Source organism: Lontra canadensis, unplaced genomic scaffold, assembly GCF_010015895.1.
Source record: "Lontra canadensis isolate GAN:19392208 unplaced genomic scaffold, GSC_riverotter_1.0 scaffold45, whole genome shotgun sequence".
NCBI lineage: Eukaryota > Metazoa > Chordata > Mammalia > Carnivora > Mustelidae > Lontra > Lontra canadensis.
In genome coordinates, this window is record NW_022631039.1 from 14118546 (window position 1) to 14143496 (window position 24951).

The following is a 24951-nucleotide window of genomic DNA, read 5'->3' on the forward strand; positions in this document are numbered from 1 at the left end:
CATTAGGGTCTTAGAGACAGGTCCCACGGGCCGCAGGGATCCCCAGTTCCCCTTCCCCTTGGGGTTCTCTAACCTTCATACCTGTGTGTGTGTGTGTGTGTGTGTGTGTGTGTGTGTGTGTGTGAGGCTGTGCATTGAGTGCCCATCCGTGTGTGTACACACATCTCGGTGTATGAGCATATATGTGTGTCTACCTGTGTGAGTGCATATGAGTGTGTTCGTGTGCATGTGGGTGCACACACGTGTACATATGCGCGTGTGCACGTGAGTGTCGTACATGTATGCGTGCACGTATGTATCTGTTCGTGTGTGTGCCTCCCTCACTCCCAAGCGTGAGTAAATTCTGGGAGAGTCAAGCATTCGACTCCCGTGAGTTTCTGGATGGTCCTTGTGTCAAGGCGCCCCTTCCCATCACGGCCACAGGGCGGGACACCAGAAACGGATTTCCCTTGACTGACTGACCCTGCTGGTGACCGGCGTCCTGAGCAGGAGGCAGAGCATCACAGACACCCTGGAGCCCCCCGGCTGGCCCCACCTTCCCTTCACGGCCCAGAGCAGTGTGGCCTGCCGCCATGGGGTGCCGTCGGGCCTTGATGTGGGCTCCGCTGGGTCCGACGCTCGCTGCTCGGTGTTGTTTGTGATGCCCGTTCTCGCGGATGGTCCTCCACATGGGGACCACACACTGCGTTTGATGGGCGTGGACCACAAGACCAGGACCTGTTGGTGCCTGACTCCCGGTGGCCGTCTGTGCAAGGCCCGGAGTTGCTGGCCGTGGGATGTCCATCTGCTCTCCCTGAGCACCCGCGCTGCCAAGTGGTGTTTCCAGGGTGGCTGTGTCCGTTCCAGTTCTCACCTGCACGAGCGCTGGCCGCGCGATACACGGTGCTGCTGGGTGTTTCCCACCTGTTCGGTGCCGGCTGGGTGTTCGGGGATGCGTGCGGGCTATCTCACAGCCGTTTTAATTGGCATCCCTCTGACGATTAATTTGTGCTCCATTTCCTGCCTTGTCGGCCTTTGGGACACTTTTGCTAAGTGTTTGCATTTTTTGCCCATTTTAAAACTTGAATTGTCTGATGCTTGTCTTGCTTGTGTGAGTCCTCCAGGGATTCTGGGCATGAGTCCTGTGTCAGGTGTTGTATTCCAAGCGTCCGCCTCTGCCGTCGCCTTCTCGCTCTGAGTCAAGTGTGCTTGTGTTCACGTGTGGCCCGCACCTTTCCTGTTTCAGAGGAGCCTCTGTCTGCTCCAAGGTCACGATGTCCTCTTGTGTTTTTTCCTAACGTGATTCTGTTTTACCTTGCGTTTCCCAGTTTGCCCTCCCTCAGGAGTCGGGGTTCATGTGTGCTGTGAGGTCAGAGTGAGTGGGGCATCCCGTTGCCCCCACGCCATTTACTGGGGAGATGACCCTTCCCCCTGGGCTCCGTCTGTCCGTGCATTGGTGGCTCTCGGTCGTCACTGCTGAGACTGTCATGCGTCGTGGCGTCTGCCAGGTGGCCCCGTAGGCATGTTCACTGGCCATAGGCTGAGGGGTTCATCTGGGCCCGGGGTTGGGTCTGAGGTTTCCAGTCATTCTCCACATGCTTACTGAGCTCCACACGGAGGCCAGGCCTCACTCGCTCCCCATGTCTGCGTTGCTGACCTTGTTTCCCTGGGGTGGGCCGGGCCCTTCCAGGCCAGGAGGAAAGAGGTGGGACATGTGGCAGATAGTGAGGCCTTGGTTCTCCCAACTGCAGCCTCGGGAGGGAGGAGGCATCTTTCCCAGTCTCTGCTGGCTACTGGGGATAAAACCTCAGGAAAATGGCTTCGCCCAGTCACAGGGCCACGTTCACGCTGGTTTCCGGGACTGGGCAGAGCAGGGATCTGCTTTGGCTGGAGTGGGGCGGTGTCTGCTAACCAGAACAGGGGCTGCCAGGCAGGCGGGAGCAGCAGAGGGGGATCGAGGGGTGTCTGTTGGCTGAACGAGGGTGGTCCTGGGGCACGGGGGACGCAGGGGCCCCAGCAGAGGCGGTGGGTGAAGCAACAGAAGGCTGGACCCAGTTACTTGCAAACCTCTCTGTCCTAGAAGTTGCCCGGGACTGCTCATGGCGGCTTTCTCCATTACTGCCCAAACTGGAAGCGATGAGGGCGCCCCTCAGAAGTGAGCAGACCCGCACACAGGTGCGTCTGCATGAAGGAGTGCTACAGAGCACCAAAAAGAAATGAGCCAGCAAGCCAGCAAGGGAGGGGTGCAGCCTTCCACGCACGGCGCTAAGTGAAAGAAGCCTGTTGGAAAAGGCTCAGCTAGCCACGTTCTGGAGAAGCCAGAACCGCGGGGGCAGTGAGCGTGGGGCAGGACACGTGACTGCGTTTGTCAACACTGACTGATCTGACTGCACGCTGAACATGGACGTGTGCGTCACTGTGACGTCATCTGTGAAGCCAGCACCCAAGCTAGACTCCCGAATGTGAGGGCAACCTTGCTGTGCTCGGAACAGCACCCTGAGGCGGGACGGGGGCCAGCCTTGGTGCCTGGGAAGCGGAGAGGCTGAACCCAGAGGCATGAGGGCCTGTGCCCAGTGCGGCTCTTGTCACGAGCGGCCCGCAGATGCTGGACCAGGTAGCCATGTGGGGGGTGGGCGGCTAGGGCAGCAGCAGGGGAGGGAGCTGGGCTGGGCCCTGTCGAGGCGGGGTGCACAGGTGGCCATGGGCGGGAACGCACAGGCAGCTGTACCAGCACGTGTGTGTAGACTCACAGCTGAGCAAGGGCCACGTCCACACTGGTAAGCTGCTGACGGCCCTGGTGCTGTTAGTGATAGGGACATGCGGCAGGGCTGCATGGGTACTTAGCTCTCGTCTCAGTCTTTCTCTCAGGTTTGTGTTGTTTTTTGCATCTGTGGTCCTCGAGACAGCGGGGTGTGTGGGAGCCAGGCCCCCGGGTGTGAGTGTTTGCCAGTGGCGTGTTGGAGCGCACAGACTCCTGTGATGCCCTGCCTGTGTGCTTTTCCAGATGCTGTGTGAGGAGACGGGCAGGCGCCCGGGCAGCCCGAGCACCTGCGACATTCCGAAGGGCTGTCTCCGGGTCTCTCCGTCTTTCCTCCCCCAGCTACCCCTTGCCGCTCCCTGAGGCAGGTCAGAGCACCATGGCCTCATCAATCGGGTGGGGAGGCCCAGGGAAGAGGTGGCCGTCCTTGCTCTCACCCCCCAGTGTCCATCCCCAAAGCTGTCCATCCAGGCTGTGCTGACCCGCCCCATGGTCCTGCAGGGTGGCTACGACCAGAGCAGGACCAAAGTGCTGCACATGAGCATGAACCCGGCCAGCGCGGCCAAGCAGCGGCTCCGCGAGGACCAGGCCCGGCTGCAGGAGGAGTGTGAGCAGCTGCGGGAGCTCGTGCGCGCCCTGGAGCAAGGCGGCCCTGTCCCCGCTGACCTGGAGGCCGCTGCAAGTCTGCCTTCGTCCAAGGAACTAACAGGTAGGCCCCTTCCCAACTGCGTCCGTGGGCCATCCTGTGGGCAGGGGGCTGCGGGGGGGCCTGGGACAGAGCCCCTCAGGGGCCTCAGGTCCCGGCGGGAAGAGATTCCGGCAGCCGTGGGAGAATAAGTGGCTGAACTCTTCCCAGCCCCTCACACGGATTTGTGCCATTTTTTGGTATATACGTGTCCCATTAATCACGAGTCGATCCAATGCTCTGTGGAAATGGGGACCATCTTTCATGGATCTAAGTACCTTTCATGGAGTCCAGAGCCCTGGTGCAGGGGCCAGGAGCGGGACACATGAGCACGGCCTCACCCGCACTCTGCAGCTCTGCACACCAGGGCGACAGGCCCTGAGCCCATGGCTCGTCACTGCCCATGCGAGCAAGTAACCCTCCTGTTCCCACTGGGTCCTGTGCTGGAGCTGCCCGGCCAGTGCAGAGCAAAGGGGCCCACCAGCCAAGGGGGGGGCATATCTAGGAGCCCCACTTGCCCGGGTCCCTGTCCAGGGGGAGGGCCGGGTGCAGAAGCCAGCCTCTCTGCGGGCTGCCCAGCCTATTCCGCCACAGCTCTGGCGGGGACACTGAGCCATCAGTGAGCTAGGGTGAGGCCCCTGTTCCCCGGGTGTTTCCCGGCTGCGCTCCGGCCCTGCTCCTCCTGCTCAAAGCCCCTCCCGACCTCCTTGGGCAGATCCTCTGTCCCATGAAGGCACAGGGCTCTGGCCACCATCTTGTCCCCCTCAACTCTACCAGCCCTGCCCAGGACTTGTTCTGCGCATGTCTTCTTGCTCGGGGGTCTTGGCTGCAGCCCCCTCTCTGCCCCGTTTGTTTGCCATTGCCATTGGCCCGACCTGCTGTCAGCCTGACTGTGGGAGGTTTGGGGTTTTGTAATTCATTTTCAAGGGAGGTGCAAACCCACAGAGAAGACTGGAGGATGCTGGTGGGTGGCTGAAGGGGGTGGAGCTGAGAGGGGTCCAAGTGGTGCCCCAGAGCCCCCGAGGCTGGAGGTGGTAGCAGGTGGCCCTGGGGGCAGACAGTTAAGGACACTTGCCAGAGGGCATAAAGACAGGCATCGGTCCCCAAGCCTTCCACTCAGCACCCTGCTGTAGACAGTGGCCTTGCCCCCAGCAACAATGAAAAGAGGAAACAGAAAACCAAGGTTATTCTCTTAGAGCCAGAATCCCAAAGAGCAGGCCCCATGCTGGCAGAACCTCCCCGGGAACTCATTAGGGACGGAGGATGTTGGGCTCCGTGTCAGGCCTGCTGGGCCAGACACATCTGCGGCGTGCAGAGGGTCCCTGGATGGAAAGAGCGAAGTGAGCTCAGAGGTGGTGCGTGTGGGTGCCGGGACCCCCGCCCCAATCCACCCCCTTCTCTTCACCCACCACAACACCCTCTGGACGGGCTCCTTTTGCAGCAGCTGACATGGGGCGCCCTGTCAGGCCTGTCCCCTCGCTGTGAGCAGAGTCCCAGGACTGCCGGGCCCTGAGGGAGAGAACAGCACAGGTGAAAAGACAAAACCTCCGTCTTCAGAGAGGAAGGATGTGTTGCTTTACTTTTTTCAAAGAGGAAACACGTGAACTTTCCGAAGTTAAAGACACCAAAATTGAAGTGAAAAGCTAAACAGAAGACTTAGAAAATTGGGGGAGTGTATGTGCACAGAAGAGCAGAAGGTCAGATAGAGGCATGAGGGGCATGGGGTGTCTGCAGCTCCTCTGGTGGCTCCAGGAGAGGGCGGGGGGGCCCAGGGGACTCGTGGCTGGTCAGAGGGAGGCGCCCCATGCTGGGACTTGTCATAGTGAGGCTTCTCAACACGGGGACAAGGGCACCTGTCACCTCCCAGAGAGGGAGAAACAGGCTGCTCCTTTCTGAACTGTGGCTCGAGGAGCAAGAAAGCCACCAGGGGCCAGACTCTGGGTGCCCGAGGGACCAGACCGCAGCCCACAGCCAGCCCCACGCTCAGCCCCACGAGGGAGGAGTTTGCTTCTGTTTTCGCCGTTCAGTGTCTAGAAAACGCTAGCTCGAGGTGCCCTCTCTCACGAGGCCCGTGGAGGATGCACACCTTTGAAACGAGGGCAGAAGCCAGGGAGCAATATGTGGATACAGAAGGCTAGAGCGCCAGCCCTGGGGAGATGAGGAAGACCCGGGACAGCTGCCCCAGGAACAGCCAGAGCAGGTTGAGACTGGTCAGAAAGTTCTGGAACCTTGTAGAATGGAAGGTGTCCAGTGTCTTGAGAGATGGTGCAGACTAGAGCTTTCCTCGCCTGGGTGCTGGACTCACAGCTTGTCATGCCTACCAAACGGTCAGGGTGCTCCAACGTCGACCCCCAGTAGGGGTTTGCCAAGTTGGTCATGAGTACCCAGGAAATGGAGCCGCTGGAGAAACAGGACGGTCAGCAGCTGTAGGGGCAGCAGAAGGTGTCGGGAGGAGTAAGTCCCGGTCTCCTGTCTGGCCCGGCTCACATGGCTGCAGTCAGGACAGTGTGGGGACCTGACACAAGCGACTCAGGGCAAGGAGTCCAGGGAGAGGTCTGACGGCAGTAAGCACAGCCTCACTGTCCGACCTGGGAGCGCCAACACCGTCGTGGGTCCACCACGGGAGGACCTAGTACCGAAGTTACCAGCCAGTGGGTACAGCCAAAGCCCCGTAGTAGGCCATACACCCATCCCGCCACTGGACTCTCGTAGACTCTTTGCGACCTACCTGTGCAACAGAGTTGACATCAAACCGAAGCCTAGAATTTCAGGCTCGCGTGCAGGTCGAGCTTGTGAAGGCCGGTGCGTGTCAGTTTCACTGAGACCCCGGCGCTGGTCTGCAGAGACAGAGGCCACAACCCTGTTAGGGATGGGGCCTCCTTGGGGCACCGGGTGACGGACCACACAGCTGCCACAGTGGGGGAGGTGCAGGGCTCGTGGGCATGGCTGGGGCCGCTGCTTCCACGAGCTCGGTGAGAGCAGGAGCTCTGAGAACCTCTGCTGGGTTGCCCATGGCCTTGTGCCAGGCATTTGTGTCATGTTTGTGGCAGAGGCCACACGGCGAGTATGGTTGTAGGACCCAGCCCCAAGGGATCACGGTAGAACAGCCAGGCGCCTCGTGGTTAGCACTGGAGCGTACAGGCGGACGACTGGCCTCTGCTGACCGGCTGGCGAGCGCGCAGATGGCGCAGTGGGGTACTTGTTTCTGCCTGCGAGGCTCCGGGTGCTCAGCCAGCATGCCACCCCGAGGCTCCCAGGTCATCTGCAGGGCACGCAGCCCCAGCCATGTGGGGCCAGGCTGCTGGACGGTGACTTGTGACCTCCCGCCACTCACAGAAGCCTCAGCACTTGAAGTCCCTGGCCAGGGTGCCTGGTACCCCATAGATGCCCCTCGGAGAGTGGGGCTCCAGGGGCCTTCCAGCCACCAACAGATGTCCCCCATGCTGCTGCCCTCTACCCCGGATCTCACAGGCCACCTGCCCTGCCACACCTCCGAGCAGCAGGACCCCTCGCCCAGGCCTTCCGCTGTGCTGACCGGTGCTACTGGGAGCAGTCAGGCTTGCCCCAGTCTGGGCATCGGCGGAAGGCCAGAGATGAGGCAGGAAACCCCTACAGGGGCCCCTGCTCTCGGGCACCCCAGGGGTAGTACTGACCGACGGACCTTAAAGGAGCACGACTGGTTCCCTGACAGATGATGTAAAGTGTTAGACAGGCTCCCGTCTGCTCTGAGCTGGCCTTGTGGAGCAGCCTCCAAGTTCATTTTGGGTGCCCACGGCCCTCAGATGGTGCAGGTGCACATGGCAGGCAGCTGGACTAACGGCGGGAGGCTGGCCTCCTGAGGAGAGCAGCTTGGCTGATCAGGAGGAGAAGGACCCATCGGGCTACCTGGGCGGGGGGGGGGGGGAACAGGCACAGCCGCCCACCCTTGCTGACTGCGCTCTCAGAGTTCAGGGAGAGCTGCTCTGAGGTTCTTGTGGATCTTTGACAGAGGAATTGCTGAATGACCGCTAGCAAGGACCCAGTCCCCTGGGTCGACAGGAGCCAAAATGCTCAGCCTCCCCCAGCTGGCTCTTGGCTCCCCACAGGGCCCCCTGTAGTACCCGGGCTCAGCCAGGGAGATTATTAATTGCAGCTTAATTAGGTAATGCATTAATATTAAAATAACCGGGTTTTGACAGCAACACAGTGAAGGTGATGAGGTTTGTCACGGCCTGGCTGTGTGGGTGCAGCTGATCCCAGGGTGTCCCTGAGTGGGGTAGGGTGGTGGGCTCTGGAGCTCCACCCCGGGGAGGCAGACTGGGGCACAGAGAGCAGCTTGCTTCTCCCTCCGTCGTGCCATCCTCTCTGCGGGCTCTGCAGCGGCCTGCGTGGGTGGGACACCGGAGGGCCAGGGGGCATGAACCAAAGAGGTGCCATCTAGGTGCCTGGCATGGTGGGGTGGCTCCACAAGGCATAGGCCTTCTGAGTTTCTGCCACCCTGGTGCCCTCGGGTGAGGCAGCCACCCCCAGCTTCCACTGGGTCACATGGAGGGGAGGGAAGGGCGCCACCACGGAGGAGATGGGGTGGGCTCGCCGTGGCCCCTGAGGCACACACTCCCATTACCAGCATCACCGGCCGCCGGCTGCCTTCTGGGCCCACAGGTGGCAGCAGGGCCTGTCCCTGCCCTAAGGACAGAATGGGGGAAGAGCCAGGGGGGCCGGGGGCCTCGGAGCAGGCCCTGGGTGTAGAGGGCCAAAAGAGGGGCAGATTTTGGTGGCTGGGCAGCTTCCCAGGCCAGGGTGGGTGGCTTCAGCTGAGCTTAGTGGGCTGAGTAGGAGGGGAGAAGGGCTGCTGTTCCAGGCAGGGATCCCCTCAGCTGGTCCTCCGCCCCCACACATGTGCCCAGCCCTGTGTGGGGCCACAGTGAGAGCCGTCCCTGTGTGCTGCCAACAAGGAATGCTGCATCCACTGGGAGAAGGAAGACCGACGTGCCTAGGGAATCCAGGGAGCAATGCAGGGTCCCTGCAGTCACCCGCGCCCCTGCTCCAGATGAGCGCTCCCATTTGTCCCCGGGCAGGTCCTGTGAGCTGCAGGAGGGTCCTGATCTGGGGCTCTACTGACCCACCCACCCCGCAGAACAGCCCTCACTCCCCAGGCCTGGGAGCAGGAGGGAAGGATGGGTGGCCTGGGTCTTTGGAGCCTCTGGCTGCTGCCTGAGTGGCACACACCTGGGATGAGTCTGAAAAGCACCACAGGGGCTTTAAAACAGAGCAGACATTGAACCTGAGCTTCCAGAATGGGGGCAGACGCACCCAAGTACACCAGTATTAGAGTACCGGGCACAGGAAACCACCACACAGGTGCTTGTGGGAGCATTAGCCCATTTTCTCAGGGCACATTCTTGGTGGGGATGGCTGGGTCAGCCCGTGGTTGGCTTCCAGAAAACTGGCCCTTGTCCCTCAGTGTCCATACGTGGCCAGTGGCCATGTGTCCCCACAGACGCTGGTGCTGCCGGGGTAGTTCTCACGGGTGTGCATGTGTGTGCATGTGCGTGCATGTGTGTGGTGATGCAGCGTGTCCCGTCCTAGCTGGCGCTCCCCGCTGTCTGAGGATGAGCCCCAGCAGCACCTTGGGCCTGCCCCGCGTCCTCTGGGGCAGGTCTCTGCTCTAGCTTCCCCTTTATTGGGTTGTTTTCTTTATACCGAGTTCGGGGAATTTCACTTTCTCACAGCATCCTTCTCAGAGCAGACATTTTCCATTTGTGCTCAGACAATGAATGTTCCTTTTACGGGAGTCTCATCTGAGAGCCCCGCCTGACCCAAGGTCAAGACACTTTTTTCTTACTTTTCTACGAAGAGTTTTTTAGTCTTCCAGCTGACTCGGTGATCTGCGTAGAGTTGAGTTTTGCGTGCGATGTGAGGTTTCGGCTGGGATGAGTTTTGAGAGGAGTTTGCTGAACGTCTGGTTGTTCCGGCGTCAACCATGGAAAAGCCTCTTCCGTCTCCAGTGAATTACCCTTGCTCCGAGGTCTTGTGCCCCTTACCTACGTGTCTGTCGCGTCGATGCCACCTTGCCTAGCAGCCATAGCTGGACCCTCCATCCGTAACACAAGTCCTCGGACTCGCGCCCCCTCTTCACGAGCACCTGCCTGTTCTCGTCCCACTGCCTTTCCGCATGAACATGAGATCCAGCTTGTCTCTGTCTGCAGGAAATCCGGCCGACACTTTCATGGGCATCCCGTTAGGTCTGCACATCAGTCTGGGCAGAGCCGTACCCCTGCGGTGGAAAGACACAGCACAGCTTCCTTGCATTTCCTTCCTCAGCGGTACCCGTGCTCTGTTAGAAACATCCTGAAGTGTTTCCTGGTTGTTGTTTGAAAATCTTGGAGTTTAGTGTGTGTGTGTGTGTGTGTGTGTGTGTGTCCACTGTTTCCAGCTGATCTTGCTTTGTGTGTAGAAGTGTGATTGGTCTGGTGTCCTTGGACCTCACAGAACCACATACCAATTCGGGGAGGGTCTCGTTTGGATTGTGTTGGTTTTACTCGTAGTCATGCCATTTGTGAAGACTGTTCTGTATTTTCCCGTAGAGCCTGGGCACCCGCGTCCCCTGCCTGGCCCGCAGCCCAGTGCTCTGCTTAGTGGTGCAGAGTGCGGGTGTGCCAGCCATGTTCCTCACCTCCTGGGGGGCCTTCCGTCCCTCCTCGCCGCCGGTGCTGGGAGCTGCAGGCCGTGTGTCAGTGCCCTCCGTCAGGCCGAGGGAGCCCCCCTAAGCCCGCGGAGCGTATCTGTCAAGTTGGATGCTGATTTTTGGGTCTCCATCTGTGGGTAAGGTCGTGCGTTCTTTCTTCCTTAGGCTGTCCGTGTGGACGATTACTTGTGAAATTTTTCAAGTTTGGATCAGCCTTGTATTCCTACAATAAATTCCTCTTGGTTGTGGCATATTCTTCCATTTTATGGTGCTGGATTCAACTTGCTAATATTTCATCAATAATTTGTGTGTCGTTGTTCATATTGGTCTATAGTTGCCTCGTCCGGTCCTTGTCTGATTTATCAGCATAATGAATGAAATGAGTCAGAAAATGTTTCTTCCTCTTCTCTTTCCTAGAGGAGTTGGTGTCAGATTGGCATTACTTCCTCTTTAGCTATTTTGTACACACCTGCTGGACTCCCATCTGGACCCGTAGCTTTGGGTCGCCAAAGGTTTTTAATACTTACAGGAGCCAGGGACTGAACGGTTGTGCCCCCTTCCCGACACACACAGTTTGTATGTTGAGCCCCTCATCCCCAATGCAATGGTGTTAGAAGATGGGATCTTGGGGGGTGATGAGGGCATAAGGGTGGGGCCCCCACGAATGGGACTGCTGCCCTCAGAAGAGAGACCCACAGCACTTCCTCGCTCCTCCCACCACATGAGGACACAGTGAGAAGATGCTGTCCGTGAGCCTGTAACTGGACCCTCACCAGACCCCAAATCTGCCAGCATCTTCATCTCAGACTCCCCAGCCTCCAGAACCGTGAGGAATACAAGCTCGTGTTGATAAGCCACCCGGTCTGCCGTGTTCTGTGACGGTGGCCCACGGGGACTACGACCACAGAACGATCAGCTTATCTGGTTGTTCTTAGGTGAATTGTGGTAGTTTGTGGGATTTTTTGGTAATTTGTGTTTTTGCTTTTGTTACTTCCTTTTTCAACTTTGATGGAAACTTATCCATTTGATCAGTCTTTCAAAGACCTAGCTTTCGGTTTTAATGGTTTTTCAGTATTGTTCCTCTGTTTTCCAATTTTACCGACTTTTGCTCATTTCCTTGTTACTTCCTTGGTATGCTTGCTCAGCTTCCTCTTGCTCTTTGTTTGGTTTCTTTTTCTTTCTTTCTTTCTTTTTTTTAAAGATTTTATGTATTTCTTTATTTCTTTGTCAGAGAGCACAAGCAGGCAGAGTGGCAGGCAGAGGCAGAGAGAGAAGCAGGCTCCCTGCCAAGCAAGGAGCCGGATGCAGGACTCAATCCCAGGATCCTGGGATCATGACCTGAGCCGAAGGCAGCAGCTTAACCGACTGAGCCACCCAGGCATCCCTCTTAGTTTGGTTTCTTAAGCTGGAAAGTGAGATTGCTCATTTGAGATCTTTTTTTGTTTTCTAAAATAAGCATTTAATGCTATAAATTTCCATCTAAGTACTGCTTTAGCTGCATCCACAAATTTTAGTATATTATAGTTGCATTTTTGTTCAGTTCAGAAATTTTTCAAATTTTCTTTAAAGTGTCTTCTGTGATTCATAAATTATTTAGAAGTGTGTTTTTAATTTCAAAATGTCTGGGGATTTTCCAAGTGGCTTTCTGTTATTGGTTTCTGGTTTAATTCCATTACATTTAGGGAACACACTTTGTATAATTTGGTTTTTAATTCAGGATTTGTCCGATGGCCAGTACTGAGCAATCTTAGTAAATGTTCCGTGTGCACATGACAGGAAGGTATATTCTGTCTGTTAATCAGTGTGTTTAGATCATTTATATTTAATGTGATGTTTTAATACATTTGGAGTTAGGCCTGCCATTTGTGATTAGTTTTACTTGCCTTTGTGTTCTTTTTCCTGTTTTCCCATTTCTACCGATTTCCAGATTATTTGGAACATTTTTTAGTATCTCATTTTGATATATCTTAGGGTTTTTTTAATTCATTGTATCTCTTTGGACACACACACACACACACACACACAAACACACACAACGGCTCAGGATTTTTACCTAGACATTTAGAATTCCTGTTGCTTTGTCTTCATTCCTGAAATTCCAAGTTTCCCCCTGCTATCTGCTCCCTGGGTATTTCTTTCAGGATCCTGGGGTTCCCTCCACATGGTGACCCTGTGTTGCCCTCACTTCTGAAGGATACCCCTGCTAATTGTAGGTGAGGGGTCCTGTGAGCGTTGTGGAAATTGACACTGCTTCTCTCCCTCTGGCCTCCACGGCTTCGGACAAGTGTTCTGCAGTCTCTCGGATAACCTGCCCTCAGCATAAGAGGCACAGGGCATCGGAAACTCAGATTGCACATAATGATGTTTGCAAGGTAAAAGTGGGAGACAGGCAAGTGGCAGCATCTGGGGACAGGGGACCTGTACACCGACATGCTCTCCACAGCCAGCTCCAGTGCTAAATGCGGTTTCCGAGTGGACGGTGTTGCAAAGTCCTTGTGGGGCGTCTGTGGAATCTTGCTTGGCGGTTCTGCCATCTCCATCATCCTGGGTCGGCACCTGTTGGCTGTGTGTTTCCTAGCAGGTTAGTGTTTTCTTGGTTCTTCATGTGCCGCTTAATTTTGGATGTGTTCTGTGGGTTTTGAAAGCCATGTTGCGAGATTCTCGGTGTTCTTGCAGCTCTGTGGAGAACGTTCATCTCGGTCGGTCGGTTTCAGCAGGCGGGCTGTGCAGGTGGACTGAGAGGGCAGTCCCCGTGCCTGCGGACAACTGTGCCTCCACAACCGTTCAGTTTTGGGGCCACACCACAGTCTCCACGGCCCGTGTGGGTGCCAGGCACACCTCCTCGGCATCCCCTCTCCCCTTGCCCCACATTCCCAGGTTCCCTCCCTGCTCTGCTGTGTGCTTCCGCAGCTGGGATTCACCCCACTGTCCTGAGGTCATGGCTCTCCAGGGGCTACGCGCCCACCCAGCGGCACGGCACCTGCACCTCCGTGGGGTTGCCAAGGACCCGGAGGAGAAGGGGATGAGATGAAGAGGAGGGATTGCTCCTGCCTCCTTCTCTCAAGTCTGCCTGCACCCAGCGCTCGCGGCATCCAGCCCAGGCTCCAGTGCCTCTCGTCCAGGGCGGGGTCGGGGGCACCAGGAACCAAACAAACAAGCAACGGCAGCCAAGCTTGGCAGACTCCGACTGTAAATTTCACCCGCTGTGAAGGAACTAGCCCCACAGTCCCATAGCTGTTGCAGGAGCTGGAGCTCCGATCAGGAGCTCCGATCAGGATGCCTCCCAAGGCGTCTCCAGGCCCGGGTGCTGTCACCCGCAAATTGTACCAAGGAAAGAACAATTACCAGCTCTGGACAAGCTCTTCAAGAAAAGTGAAGAGGGAGCACTTTTGAACTCATTTTATGAAGCAAATATTACCCTAATTTGAGAACCAGTGACAGGACAGAAAACAAGACCCTTAGGAACTTATTTTTGTATTTATTCCAGGACTCAGATATCCATTGATGTCATCCACTACATCAATGTGATCTAACCGATTGCTGGGGTAATTTGGCAAAGTTCAACACCCAGGAATACTCTTAGCAAGCTAAATAGAGAGGGGGCTTCCTCAGCCTGACACAGCATCTGCACGCACCCTCACAGCAGATCCGTGCTTCCCCAAGGTGAGAAAGAAGGCAGAGGCGGTCCAGCACCCCGAGTGAGCATGTCGGGAGTCCCGGTCTGGGCCCCCAGGGACGAGCAGCCTTAGGGACAGGAAGGGAGGGAGCAGAAGCGCTCCTCTGTGGATGAACCTCGGTGCATAAAACCCCAAGAAGCAAAAACAGACCCGAAGACTGCTGAAGTGAGACCGGCATGGATTCCTGTGATCCAGCTGACCTCGTGTCCTGCAGCCTTGCTGAACACACTTGATGTGACAGGAGAGTGCGTGTGTGCATGTAAGAAGCACGTGTGTTGTGCATGATGCGCTGGCAGCGGACACATGGACTCTGAAGTCAGGAACATAATGCCGTTTCTGTTCACTCTCAGCACAAGCAATTCCTGGGTGTGAGGCCAGCAAACTCACAGTGGATCCTTACGCTGCGTGCTCTCGAGCAGTGTTCTGACCAGACAGGAAACGCGACGCGCTGTGGATGAGAAGACGGCTCACAGCGTGTGTCCGTCGCCCAGGCTGGTGCGGGGACTTCCCGTGGTGAGGGTGGTGGGACTGGTGCTGCTGGCCCTCTGGTCCCACCCTCGGCCACCTGTGGCCTCTCCCTTTGGGACCAGTGGCGGCCGCTCCATGCACTCTCTCCAGCGTGAGCCCCTTCACTGAAAGGCAGGCTTGAGTTCACACCCTCTTCTTCCCTGGAACTGGAATGCATATTTCCAGCAGCGTCACACATAGTCACCAAAATCCATTACCAATCCAATGTCCTTTAACGGGTGAGTGGAGAACAGGGGTCTGTCTGTGGGTGGAACACTGCTCCGCGTCAGTGTGACCCCCTGCTGACCACCTGGGGGCCTGGGGGGCCCCAGAGGCACCATGCTGGGGGAGGAGCTGGACCGCAGGCAGTGCCCTGCAGGGTCCCCGAGACAGGACACTCAGGAGGGCAAGAGTGCAGGTCGGTGAACAGGTGTGGTGGCAGGTGCCGGGGCCAGGAGCACAAAGTATGTGGCAGTTAGCTGTCCAGGGTGACAGAGCGGTCCTGAGTGTCGGAGGTGGTGGCCTTACAGAACTGGACACCAAAAAGTGTCAATTATACTGCACAGTTTTCAAAATTTTAGATATAAATGGTACCTTGTTTTAACATGTTCCTTTGCTCACTAACAAGGAAGAGTATGTCTCACCTGCTCCTTCCACTGTGGTCTCACCAAGTCCATGCTCCTTGATCACTTCCTTATTGTTTTTCTTTATGATTATTTTTTGTAGAAAGTTTGAACTGTTTTTGAGTTCTATTGATTCCATTACTTTTAAGATTAGAAAGTCCTTTTGATAAATAATCCTGTTTTTTTCTGGGGTTTTCTTTTCTTTTCTTTTCTTTTTTGGGGGGGGGCTTATTTTTCATACTTAAAGATCTACTTGGAACTTACCTTGGTGTGTCGAGTAAGGTCAGGGTCTAAGTCGATCCCTTCCCAAACCAATGAGCGATCGCCTGGCTCCCGTTTATCACGCCGTCTTTCTTTCTTCCTCATATTTATGACCTGCCTTTATCTTTGCGAGGCTCTGATACATAACAGCGTCTATATTTGTGTCTCCTGTTGACTTCGTTTATCTCTACTATATGTTTGTTTCTAATTGTAACTCTGAGATATGTTTTAGCATCTGGTGTAGAGCGAGGGGTTCCTTGTCACTTGGAGACTTTCTTACCTGTTTATTATTCTACAGGAACTTTAGAATCACTCTGTCAAGTTCAAGAAAAGGCTGGGGAGGTTTTCGTTTCTATTGGAATTGTGTTAAGTTCGTAACTTACTTTGGTAGGCGAGTCTTCAGCTGCACCTCGTTGTCTCTGGGCAGGGAGGGCCCCAGGCACAGACTCATGTGGCCCGACTGCCAGGAGCCAGCACTCCCCCGGACATGTGGCATCCTTGTACTTGGCCCCAGGACCCACGGGCGCACCCCAGCCCCTGCTGCTGGGCTGGAAACACAGGGTCCAGGTCACCTTCCTTTTCCAGGTTGGGTCCCGAGTTGCTCTGCTGTGGCACTATGGCTCCCGTGCCGGGCCCCAGGACTCTCTCCTCCTCCCCCGACCCTCTGAGCTCTGCTGTGTGGCCCCCAGCACGGCCAGGCACAGAGTTGTCTTTGGGAGGGAGAAGTCCACTCCATCTCTCTGAGCCAGAGGTCCCCATGAAGGTACTGTAACAAGTTCTTAGCGACCCTGTAGTTCAGCCCAGCTTGGATCCTAGGTCTCCCCGGTCCCATGCCCTGAGCATGCGCTGAGCCCACCCTTTCAGCCTCACCTCAGAGGGTCCGCAGTGTCTCTGAAGGCTGGGCAGGAAGCAAGGCCCAGGGAGGGAAGGCAGCTTCAGGGTCAGGCTGCTGGTGCATGGGGGGCCAGGTGTGGCCTCGATGGAGAGCCCGGAGCCCGGGGTCATGAAAGAGTCCAGATGCCCAGGCCCCGCCCTCCTGCACTGCCTCCAGACAGTAGGCTCAGCGGAGTGGTTGGTACCTTCATCACCACGTGTCCCAGGCCCTTCTGTCCCCAAGCTGCTTGTTTGTTCTCAGGGTCAGGTAATGAAGAGCAACACCATCCATGGGGTGTTTGACTGGAGTTGTAAAGAAGTCCCGATACTTAGCCCCTGGGCCTGCAGCATACTGGCAGAGCAAGGGGCCCTGCCTCGCCTGCTCCGTGGATTTTGTTCCTCCGATGGCCCCGCTGCCTGGACTCTGGGCCTCGGCTCTGTCTGCACCGGGAGGCTGCTGTCCCATCCATCCTCCCTCCTCTGCCCTCTCCCCTCTGCTCTGGGGATAGCCGCTGGGTGCGAGGCTGGAGCTGCTGCCCTGGGCGCCTCCTGCTTGGGGACTGGAAGCGGGTGGGGGCATCTGTGGTAACCACATAGAAGAGGCCTCGGTGGGCATCTGTCCAGAGAAGAGCTGTGTCTGCAGGGCCTGTCCCTCTGCTGGACACCCCCAGTGGGGTGTGTCTGAGGCATTGCAAAATCCGCGTGTTTAAAACTGAACTCCCATGGCAGCAAGGAGACACCGCCACCCCTTGATAGAATGGCCACAGGCCAGAACACAGTTAGCACCAGACGCCGACGGGACGTGGAGCCGCAGGGCCCGTAGTGTGGGGGAGGATGTGTTGTGTGTCCACGTAGGGGAAATCTCTATACCTTCCACTCAGTTTCACTGTGACCCTAGAACTCTTCTAATAGCCTTTCATACAAACACTCCTGATCTTTACCTGTTTTAAGTATGCATTGATTTCTAGTAAATATGCAAGGCTTGCGACCGTCAAAACAATGAGTCTTTCCATCACCCCGAGGGGTCCCTGCTGCCCACTTAAGGCCATCGTCCACTCTGGCTGTGGGGCCAGAGTCTGCATTCTGCCTCTGGTGACATGTCCGCCACCTGCTACACACCGAAACGTGTTCAAGGTCCGGCCGTGAACTCATGCGTGCTACCAAGTAATGCTCTCATGGTGCGGACCTCGCTTTGTCTGGGCCATCGCCCGCTGATGGATGCGTGGTAGTGTCCTCTTCCTGGCTCATTGGAATGTCACTGCTGAGGATGTGGGACCACGAGACTTGCACGGGGTAGGAGTGGAATTGGGGGCTCTGTTTCTTGGGGTGTGATGGGGACAGGCTTGTGTTTAACCTTTAAAGCAGCTGCCAAGATGTTTTCTGGAGCAGCAGCAGCGTCTCTAGCCCACCGCCTATGCCCCACATGCCGCTGATTCTCTGGCCCCTGGGCATGGCCGTGCTGACGGGCCTCCTGACGGTGTGCCGTCTGCCCCGCTTGTGTCTCCCCGACTGCGAGCAGTGGCGAGTGCGTTCCCACATCTCCTGAGTCATTCTCACATCTCCGCTTAAACGCTTGGAGTGTTTTCTTGTGATCGTTTTCTTCATGCTGCTTTTTGATAAGCAAAAGTTTTAAATTTTGATGAAGTCGAATCTACTCGTGTTTTCTTCTGTTCTTAGCTCTTTGTCTAAGAAATCTTGGCTTGCTCCAGCATTGCCATCTCCTGGTTTCTTCTAGACGCTTTTAGACCTATGCTCTGTATCAAACTGACTTTTATATGTGATGTGAAGGAGGATGCAGCGTTCATTTATTCCTACTTAGAGGTCTGGTTGTTCCCAAAGTACCACCTCTCTCTGACACAGCTTGCTGCTGGATGCACGAAATCGGTCAGGAGAAAGCGTAGACGTGCACAGCTGTGGCTCTGAGTTCTAGCGGCCAGATGCTGGGATGCCACGCATGGCTCCTGGGGAAGGAGCTGGGGGGCCATTCACGCTGCCAGTGGTGCTCGCTGCCTCTGAGGGCTTGCTGCAGAACTAACACTGAATGCTACTATTGCTTTTTGCCTTTTTTATAAAAGTGAGAAAACCCTCTTTGGATTTCTTTCATCTAGCAGAATTGGGAAATATTCGCATGGGCCTTTTGCTGAAGTGGAGCGGTGGCACGCGGACTGCGTGCTGGTCTCTGTGGCCGGATGACTGCAGCCCAGCCTTACCGTTGGCGTTCCTGTGTCCATTTCCGCATTGGCTTGCTGGCCTCGTCCCTGCTTTTCATGAATGGTCCAAGCTGCCTCCTGCCTCAGGTCCTTTGTCCTGGCCGCCTCCTGCCCACCTTGTGCTTGACTTGTTCCCTGGCTCCCTGGAGGTCCGCTGTGACCAGCTGCCAACACTGCAGCCCCTTCCCAGCCCTGCCCTCTGGTTCTCTATAGCGCTTAACAGCTCTGGAGACCACCTTGCTCTGCTTGTGTGTGTTTTTGTCTGTGTCCCCTTTGGGAACATAATTCCCTCAGACCTGAGGTTTTGAGGTTTGTCCACGCTGTGTGCCTTAAGCCTAGAATGATGCCAGACATCCTGTTCACTCTTGTCACATACTTGTTGGGTGAGTAAAGAAGTCACCAGCCCTTCTAAAGTTCCTGTCCTGGGGGCTGGTCACGGTGAGGGCTTAGTCCTGCTGCTGCTGTTGGGGGCAGGGAGATGGTTCTCAGACAGGCCACCATGGCAGTCACCTATGCCCCCAGGCACCTGTGGCCACAGTGGAGGTCATCTGCACCCCCAGAGGTCTCATCTGGCAGCAGTGGGGGTCAAAAATCACATCGGGGCTGACAGCAAGGTGTTGGCAGAGCTGCATCGCCCGGAGGCTCTGGGGGTCCTCTTCTATTTCTATTTCTAGCTGCTGAAGGCAGCTGCTTTCTGTGGCTCTCAGTCCACCCCCAATCTCCATGCCAGTGGCGCGTCTTCTTCAGACCCGCTCTGCTCCTGCCTCTTCCCCTCGTAGAAGCCACATGAGGACCCTGGGCCCCTGGACCATCTCCATCTGCATCTGCGTCATTCCCTCCCGCCTGCCCGGTCCTTCTGCCTTGGTTCTGGGATTCAGACACAGACACCTCCCCACAGCCTCTGTCCCAGTCACTCATGTTGATGGGAGAGCCCTGGGCCCTGCCGTGCCTGCGGAGTTGAGCCGGGCTGGACTCTCGTCCTGGCAGTTCCTCCTCCGGCTGGCTGTGCTCTACCAGGCCCCTTCGCCCTCTGAGCCTCACCTGACACTTGGCAGCTCTGTCTGCCCATGGGCAGCTATGCGCCACGGACCAGGTCAGGGGCCCCGGGAGTAGCAGCCTGGCTCTGTGGCAGAGCCCCTGGGATGCGGACCCCCAGTGGGCCCCCAGGCGCCAGGGCTGCTGTCTGTCCCTGCTGCTTGCCGCCTCAGAGCGCTGCTTCCCTCTCGGGCCTGTGTGTCTGGCAAGGTGTCTGGCCTGTGTGTCTCACTCCTCTGGATCCCCAGAGGGCTGACTCGCCCCCTGCCCACCCTCTGTCTCCCACCTCCGTCCCTCCTCCGGACCCTGTGGTCTGTGGGTGGCTACAGCCACCAAGCGGGTTGTCCGTCCTCTGCCTTCCTTGGCCTGGCCGCATACGTTGGCAGGTTTTAATAGACTGCCGCATCTCAAAAGCAGGGAGAGAAAGATTTAAAATCTTGTCTCGCCCAAAGCAGACAGATTGACTCGAAAATGACTCCGTCAATAAAAGATGAGCTCTGAGAGGCTCTTCCCTCTCCGAGAGGAAGCGCACCTTCCCGGGACTCAGCTTCTGGGAGCCCACTGCTGGAAATGAGGAATGTGCCCGCCATGCGGAACGCCGTGGGAACGCAGCAGGAGCGACCCTGCCGCCGCCACTGGCCTCCGCTGCCTTCAGCCGTGGGCCGTCCTGCCCGCTGGCCCCAGGCTCTATGAGCCCAGCAGGCCACCTGCCGGGACGTGTGTGAAAGGAGTCTCGGGAAACTTGCGTTCTCTACATCGGGGTTTGTGATGGGATGGAGCTGTTATGCGCTTCTCCGCTCTGCGTGGCTTCTGGCTCTGGCGGGGGTCTGTGAGCGTGTGTGTGTGTGTGTATGCGTGTGTGTGTGTGAGTGGGGGGGGCCTGCGTGTGTGTGTCCGTGTGTGAGCACACGTGTGCGTGTGCAGGCCTGCGTGTGTGAGCACACATATGTGGGCATGCGTGAGCGTGTGTGCGGGCCTCTGTGTGTGGGTGTATGACCGTGTGCATGTGAGCACGTGTGCATGCATGGGTGCATGAGCACACATGTGTGGATGTGTGAGAGTGTGTAAGTGCACGTGTGTGCGCGCGGAGCTGCGAGTGTGGGTGCGCATGTGTGTGGGACTGCGTGTGTGAGCACACCTGTGTGTGTACAGGCCTGTGTGTGTGAGCACCCATGTGTGTCTGTGAGTGCATGCCTTGGGCAGTGTGCTTCCAGCTGTCTGGTCCCCGGTCCCCCACCCCTGGAGATAGGACTTAGCTTCACGGAGCCAGCGTGCTTGTAAGCCAGCGGGTTCCGCAGGGTACGTATTTCTCAGCCCTCCTGGAACCTGCGCATGGGGTATGTGCTTTAGTTGGAGGAAATGCCCGCAAACAAGTGAAACAAAGTCAGAGGAGTGTGAGCTTGTGCATGAACACTGGGACGTTGGGATCCCAGGGTGGGTGGCCCCTGCTGGTAGCATGGCCGGGAAGGCTCCAACAAGCAACTGAGGCCAGACTCTGTACCCGAGGGGGCACCTCGTGTCCAGGGATGGTTCCTCACGGCAGCACTGGCGCTGCCTGATGGCCTTTGGGGGACCCATCCTGCCCCGAAGTCCTGGTGTGAATGTCCGACTTCTCTGCTTCCTGGCCGGGTGACAGTGAACAAGGCACTGACCTTCTTTGGGCCTGACCCCACATCTGTCAGCTGCCCGGACGAGGGGCTGGCCGTGGCCTTCCACCAAGGCTCAGCTGGTCCTCCACTCCCGAAAGAGGCAGCGGGTTGGGGAGCCTGGTGCCCAGTGAGGCGAGGGAGGGGGGACAGCATCCTCTGGGGCTTCGACTGTTCTCTGTTCTCCGTGCTGGGGGAGGGAGCCTTCCCGGGAATATGATATCACATGAGCTCCCGCCTGTCACCCCGAGACTCTCCCACCCCATAATCTGGTGGGCTGTAATTGCTGGTGTCTTTTCAGATCATTTTTGTGCAAGGTGACAAGCTGCTTGTGGAGTGAGCCATTAATCACACAGAGATGCCCCTGTTTGAAAGCTGGCACCAAGCTCACCCAGGGCGGGCGTCTGCCAGGCAGCCGGCGGTGGGCACACACGCCGCTCATCTGCATATAATTCCAGGCCAATGTCTTCTCTCTTGTGTAAAACGTGCAATTTCCGGCCCAGCAGGGGAACATGGGCTCATAATGGAGAGACCATGTCCCAGGGGCCCTCCGGCTGCAGGCTGTTCAAGCGAACCCTTCCCTAGGAAGGCAAAAGTCTATGTCTAGTGGGTGGTAGGGACCCATCCACCGGTCCCTGAGGCCCACAGAGGGGGGCGGCAGCATCCACCGTGCCCTTCCATGGAAGGCTTCCCTGAGTGCTGTGCAGGGAAGCGGGGAGCCCTCAGACCTCCCGGCTGGCATAGGCATGGGCACACAGGTCGCTCCAGGTTGCCTAGGTGCCCCTTGTGCCTGCCAGCCTCCCAGGGCCCTCTCCTGGGTTTGCATTTGGGATGGGACGGGAGCCTGCAGAAAGAGCCCATCAGGGATGCACTTGCTGCGTCAGGGCAGTGGCCCTGCGGTTTTTCTGCGCATGTCCCAGAGGCATGGGACCCCCTGCCCAGGGCAGGCATGTTTCTCCCCGCTCCGCACCGTCGGCCAGGACCAGGACCCAGACCCACAGTCACAGCCCCTGCAGGGTCGGCTCCCATAGTTGTTGATAAAATTGCATAAATATTTGATGCTTAATTATTAAATATTTAAAAATGTAAAACTAAAATAGTTAGAAGTTACGAGAAGTGAATAATTTAGCCCCGGAAGTGTGGCCCAGCTTTGGGTACAAGCAGAACTAGCACCACCCTCCCACCGTACCTCCTTTCTCATGCACCTGCCGGAGAGGCCCAGGGACATTTCCCACAGGGACATCTCAGGCCCAGCCTGGCTCTTTGGCCCTCAGCATGGTCCCGTGTGGTGGGAGTGTGGACGGGGCGCCCGCCGCACTGCCCTCGGGGGCTAGCCTCTCAAGGTGCAGGGGTGCAGGAGCTCTTTCATTGGATGTCAGGCCCTGCATCGCCCTGACACTTAGCCGTCCTCAGGACGCACCTCTTTACAGAGGCTGGTCCCCTCCCTGGTCTTTTTTGAGTTGCAGGGGCCAACTCAGAACACATTTGCTTTCATCCATGTGCCCTTCAGATATATGGGGACACAGTTTGTGCCCCAACTTCTCCAGGCCCAGCACATCCACATCAAAGAGCTGCTCCTGTGGTCTCACAGTGCGCTGCCGTGGCTTGGTTCCCATGGGCACAACCACTGTCCCCCTCTCCTCCCCTCCCCATGTGTGTGTCCTCCAGACACCTGGCAGGCATTTCCTTCAGCTCCATCACCAGCTTCCAGAACCCAAGGAAACAAACACCCAACTCAGGACCTTGACCTGCAGACCCGCGGCTCCCCCAGGTCCTGTGCACAACGGAGGATGGGACTGCCCTTGCCTCATGCCCATTGCCAAGACTGGGCACAATTGTGCCTCCTGGGCCTTGGGGCTAAGGGCAGCCAGAGCACCAGCTGGCCTTCTGGAATGTCTGGCCCAGCTGCCGGTTTCCTGGGGGGCCTGTTGGGGTGGTTGCATGCTGTCTTTCCTGACCCTCTTGCCCTGCAGGGCCTTGCCTGGGCACCTGACCATTTAGTTTAGCCAGAGACAGCCAACAGGGAGCACTGTTCCAGAAGCCAACCGGCCCCGATCATCTGTGGCCAGCACTGCTGGGTGCACAGTGGGCCCACCCCTTGTCAGGGCCTCAGCCTCCTTACTGGGGAGCCGGGCAATCAGTCAGCCTCCCCACAGGCACGCCCAGGCAACAGGCCATGGATTGGAGCTCAGTGAGCATGAGGGACACAGGTGCATGCACCCAGGGCACAGGCCGTGCATCAGAGCTCAGTGAACATGGGGCAGTGGGTGACAGGCACCCTGCTGTCACTGTCCACTGCTAAGCACCCATGTGGCGTGGACCCCAAGGGCACACTAGCCATCATCTCTGCCCTGTTGACCCCTCCAGGCTGTGGAGTGCAGTGCCAGGGATGCCCAGAGCTGAGGGGCACAGTGTCCAAGGGCCAGGGCACACACGCCAGCCTCAGGGCCTGGGACAGAGTGGGAAGCTGGTTGTCCAGCCTCTTGGAAAAGTGGGGGACACTCCACCCACCCTTGGTCCCTGGGCCTCACCCTGCTGCCTCCTTCCAGGCGGGCCGGTCTCGAAGCCCTCCGTTGCTGCCTTTCCCACGCTGCCCTTGGAGCGGCCCGGACGGGCGCCAGGTTTAGAAACAGCTGCCTGGAGCAGCCTGGGCTCAGAGGGCCACTGTTGCTAATGGTGAAATATTAGTGCTGTTTGTTGTTGTTTAAGCCTGAAAATCGTAGCATTGGCTAAGTGTTTTTTATTCACTTCTCAGAAAGAAAAATGACTCTGTCCTGAGTCCCCAAAGGAAAATTTCAAAAGCTGCTTCCAGCTCCTAAACAAAGCGCCACTGCAGGAGCCGGGCCGGCCCGCCTCTGATGGCTTGGCCAGCAGCAGCCTGGTCCCTGGCCCCCAGCCCCCGGCCCGCTTCCCTGCCCTGTGTGCTTGCCCTGAGCCCGGCCCTTCACCCCTTCTCTCTACTGCCCTCCCCAGGGCCTCTGTCCCCACCCAGGCAGGCAGTCGGCTGGTGGGCATCCCTGCTGGGGCTGGTCTGCTGGACATGGGGACACACAGCCCTGGGCCCCCTTCCAGGGATCCTGAGCATGGGGCGTGTGTGCAGGCCGCTTCAGACCCCACTGGGTCTGCTGGCGCAGTTTGACTTCTTCCTGCTGAGCCCGTGCTCTTGCCCACCTCCCTGCACCGGTGTTGACAGGAGGTGTGGGTGCCAGTCCACACTTTACTGGTTGGCTTCTCAGGAAGCAAGCTGCTGCCCCCCCCCGGGGGGGGGGCTCCAGCTCTTTCCTTGGGCATAAACCTGGCCGTAAGGGGGCAGGTGTCGGCATTTCCTGCAGCTGCCCTGAGAGGCGAGGCATCACCTGGGGGACAGGAAGGACACATGTGCCCCCATATGGACCCTGAGCCCCAGCTCCAGTCAGCCTCCCTACCACCCAAGGCAGTGAGGCCCCACTCTTGTAGGTCTGCCAAGCCTCATTCCTCTCCTCTGTCTGCTTTTTGTCTTCAAAGATCTTGCTCACCCCACTCGTCTGCCACCACCTCCCCTCCCTCCCACAGCGGTTGCAGTGCGGAGCAAGGACAAACATGTGTGTTCAAGGATGGGCACGTATGTTCCATCTGCCCTGTCTACAGGGAAGCCCCATGTGTACGTTACTTTTGTTTACACTAATTTTCTAGGGGTTATGATTTAGGATTTATGCAGAAATGGCATTTTCTGTACTCCCGGCTCCTTGAGGTGCTGTAGGGAGGCAGTGGGACAAAAGGACCTAGTCCTTGGCTATTCTGAGCTCAGAGTCTGCTGGAGAAATAATGATAACAGAAAGGAACTTTTAAAAATGCTCTGTTGTGCTAAAGCAGGCACTGTCATGTACCCTGAGAACATACAGCAGGAGATGGGATCTATTCCAGATACACAGTTTTGAAGGTCAGATGACTAGGAGTCAGCTAGAAACCAGGAGGAGCTGCTCCAGGTATGTGCAAAGGTCCTGAGATGAGGAGGAGAGTGGTGTTTCATTCAGAGCATGAAATAAAGGCA

The 24951-nt window shown here is 57.2% G+C and overlaps 1 protein-coding gene across 4 annotated transcripts in view; it reads left to right on the forward strand.

The window, feature by feature from the left end:
• Positions 1–24951, forward strand: part of LOC116876547 (mitotic spindle assembly checkpoint protein MAD1-like) — a 190673-nt gene that overhangs the window by 117798 nt on the left and 47924 nt on the right. For all 4 annotated transcript variants that reach the window (XM_032872806.1, XM_032872807.1, XM_032872805.1 and 1 more), the window contains exon 6: positions 3239–3446. In XM_032872806.1, the coding sequence (XP_032728697.1) occupies positions 3239–3446 (208 nt within the window). The remainder of the gene's footprint in view (positions 1–3238; positions 3447–24951) is intronic.